Source organism: Nyctereutes procyonoides, unplaced genomic scaffold, assembly GCF_905146905.1.
Source record: "Nyctereutes procyonoides isolate TBG_1078 unplaced genomic scaffold, NYPRO_anot_genome, whole genome shotgun sequence".
Lineage (NCBI taxonomy): Eukaryota > Metazoa > Chordata > Mammalia > Carnivora > Canidae > Nyctereutes > Nyctereutes procyonoides.
This window is the reverse complement of record NW_026575144.1, coordinates 14,416,752-14,419,627: the sequence shown is the minus strand read 5'-3', so window position 1 is coordinate 14,419,627 and position 2,876 is coordinate 14,416,752. Positions and strand designations below refer to the sequence as shown.

The following is a 2,876-nucleotide window of genomic DNA, read 5'->3' as shown; positions in this document are numbered from 1 at the left end:
CACTTGGAGTCCTGATACGAGAATGCTTAAATTAAAGGGCCCTGGTATATCATACACCCACACCTGCATACCCACTCACCCACAGACATAGACATACAGATACATGCAGGTATATTACAACTAATTCCCCAGATATGTGGGCAGTTTATATTCCAGTTCTGTTGTTCTTTCAACTCCCTGACTTCTTCTCCTTCTCTTTTTCCCCTTTTTTCCTTTCCTTTTCTCATCTCCCTAAAAATTTATTATGCATTTCCTATGTGCCAGACACTATGCTAGGCTGTAGACAACATTTAAATATAACAACCAACACATAACATTTGTCTTATGGAGCTTATAGTCCAGTAGTTGAACTCAAAGAAAAGGAAAAAGAAGAAAAAAAAGGATAAATGATTATTTTAATGAAGTATACAACAAATACAAAATAGGAAATCTTAACAAAACCAGAAGTTAGATTATTTGGAAAGAAAAATAAAACTGATTTAAAAAAATAAACCCTAGCAAGATTGGGCAAGGGGGGAAAATAGATAAGGGAAACCTAATCACTATCCAGCATGATAAGGAGACATCACAACAGAGCCCACCTTCATGAAAATTCCATTACATTTGAACATTTAGATAAATGGGTAAATCCTTAGAAAACACAATTTGTCAAAATGGACACAAGAAAAAATATGAATCTCAACTAGTCTAAGACTAAATAACTTAACTAAGTCTAAACTAAACTAGTTGATTAAACAAATCCAATCTATAATTTAAAACTTTTCCAGAAGGAAAATCCTAGGCTTTCTGTTCTAGAGGGGTACTCTGGGGGCTTTGCTGAGGTTGGATAAAGAAATTAAGCCCAGAGTAATCGGAGCTTCTTCCTGACGTGCCCCTCTCCCGCTTTCGTGGTTTCCTCACAGCATGGCCCCCAAGCGCCAGTCCTCGCTCGCACCTCAAACGAAGAAACCGAGGCTGCCTCCGGCCCCCAAGCCGCAGGAGACGTCGACCTCTCAGCACTTGCCGAAGGGAGAAAAAGAACAGCAAGAAGCAATTGAACATATTGATGAAGTACAAAATGAAATAGACAGACTTAATGAACAAGCCAGTGAGGAGATTTTGAAAGTAGAACAGAAATATAACAAACTCCGCCAACCATTTTTTCAGAAGAGGTCGGAATTGATCGCCAAAATCCCCAATTTTTGGGTAACAACATTTGTCAACCATCCACAAGTGTCTGCACTGCTTGGGGAGGAAGATGAAGAGGCGCTGCATTATTTGACAAGAGTCGAAGTGACAGAATTTGAAGATATTAAATCAGGTTACAGAATAGATTTTTATTTTGATGAAAACCCTTACTTCGAAAATAAAGTTCTCTCCAAAGAATTTCATCTGAATGAGAGTGGTGATCCATCGTCAAAGTCCACTGAAATCAAATGGAAATCTGGAAAGGATTTGACGAAACGTTCAAGTCAAACGCAGAATAAAGCCAGCAGGAAGAGACAGCACGAGGAACCAGAGAGCTTCTTCACCTGGTTTACTGACCATTCTGATGCAGGTGCAGATGAGCTAGGAGAGGTCATCAAAGATGATATTTGGCCAAATCCATTACAGTACTACTTGGTTCCTGATATGGATGATGAAGAAGGAGAAGGAGAAGAAGATGATGATGATGATGAAGAAGAAGAAGGATTGGAAGATATTGATGAAGAAGGAGATGAGGATGAAGGTGAAGAAGATGAAGATGATGATGAGGGGGAGGAAGGAGAGGAGGATGAAGGAGAAGATGACTAATGGAACACTGATGGATTCCAACCTTCCTTTTTTAATTTTCTCCAGTCCCTGGGAGCAAGTTGCGTCTCTTCCCCCCCCCCCCTCCTCTTGTGCTCATTCGCCCTGTTTTTTGAAGTCTCTTTTCTCTCCCTTTATACCATTGTTCTCAACTTATTTTGGGGGGAAATACTTTGAGCAGAATACAGCGGGAAAAGAATCTCTACCCCTTTCTGTTCCAAATTCATTTTTATTCCTTCCTGTCTCAACAAAAACTTTATGGAATCAACACCACCGTGCTCTGTGGGAAAAAAGAAAAACCTTCTGCTCCCTTAGCTCTGCTGGAAGCTGGAGGGTGCTAGGCCCCTGTGTAGTAGTGCATAGAATTCTAGCTTTTTTCCTCCTTTCTCTGTATATTGGGCTCAGAGATTACACTGTGTCTCTATGTGAATATGGACAGTTAGCATTTACCAACATGTACCTGTCTACTTTCTCTTGTTTAAAAAAAGAAAAAAAAAACTTAAAAAAATGGGGTTATAGAAGGTCAGCAAAGGGTGGGTTTGAGATGTTTGGGTGGGTTAAGTGGGCATTTTGACAACATGGCTTCTCCTTTGGCATGTTTAATTGTGATGTTTAACGGACATCCTTGCAGTTTAAGATGACACTTTTAAAATAAAACTCTCCTAATGATGACTTGAGCCCTGCCACTCGATGGGAGAATCAGCAGAACCTGTAGGATCTTATTTGGAATTGACATTCTCTATTGTAATTTTGTTCCTGTTTATTTTTAAATTTTCTTTTTGTTTCACTGGAAAGGAAAGATGCTCAGTTTTAAACGTTAAAAGTGTACAAGTTGCTTTGTTACAATAAAACTAAATGTGTACACAAAAAAAAAAAAAAAAAAAAAAAAAACAAATTAAGCCCAGAGAGGGGTTGGAGGGATGTGTGAGGTCACACGAGAGGTGCTGAGGCTGGGGAAAGAGTGCAGATGCAGTAGGGCTGGAGAGGCAGGGGTGGAAACAAAATCTTCACCAAGGTGGAATCTACAGGACCTAGATGATGAGTATATTTGGATTGCTGGTTTGGATGACTAGGTGAATGGGAGTCCCATTCTCTGACAGTGGGGG

At 39.8% G+C, this 2,876-nt stretch overlaps 1 protein-coding gene across 1 annotated transcript; it reads left to right on the top strand.

Moving 5' to 3' along the window:
* The first annotated feature begins 903 nt into the window (after positions 1–903).
* Positions 904–2,585, top strand: LOC129499186 (protein SET). Its single transcript, XM_055308877.1, has one exon. It carries the CDS (start codon positions 904–906, stop codon positions 1,771–1,773), a length of 870 nt encoding a protein of 289 aa, XP_055164852.1. The 3' UTR covers positions 1,774–2,585.
* Positions 2,586–2,876: the final 291 nt, after the last annotated feature.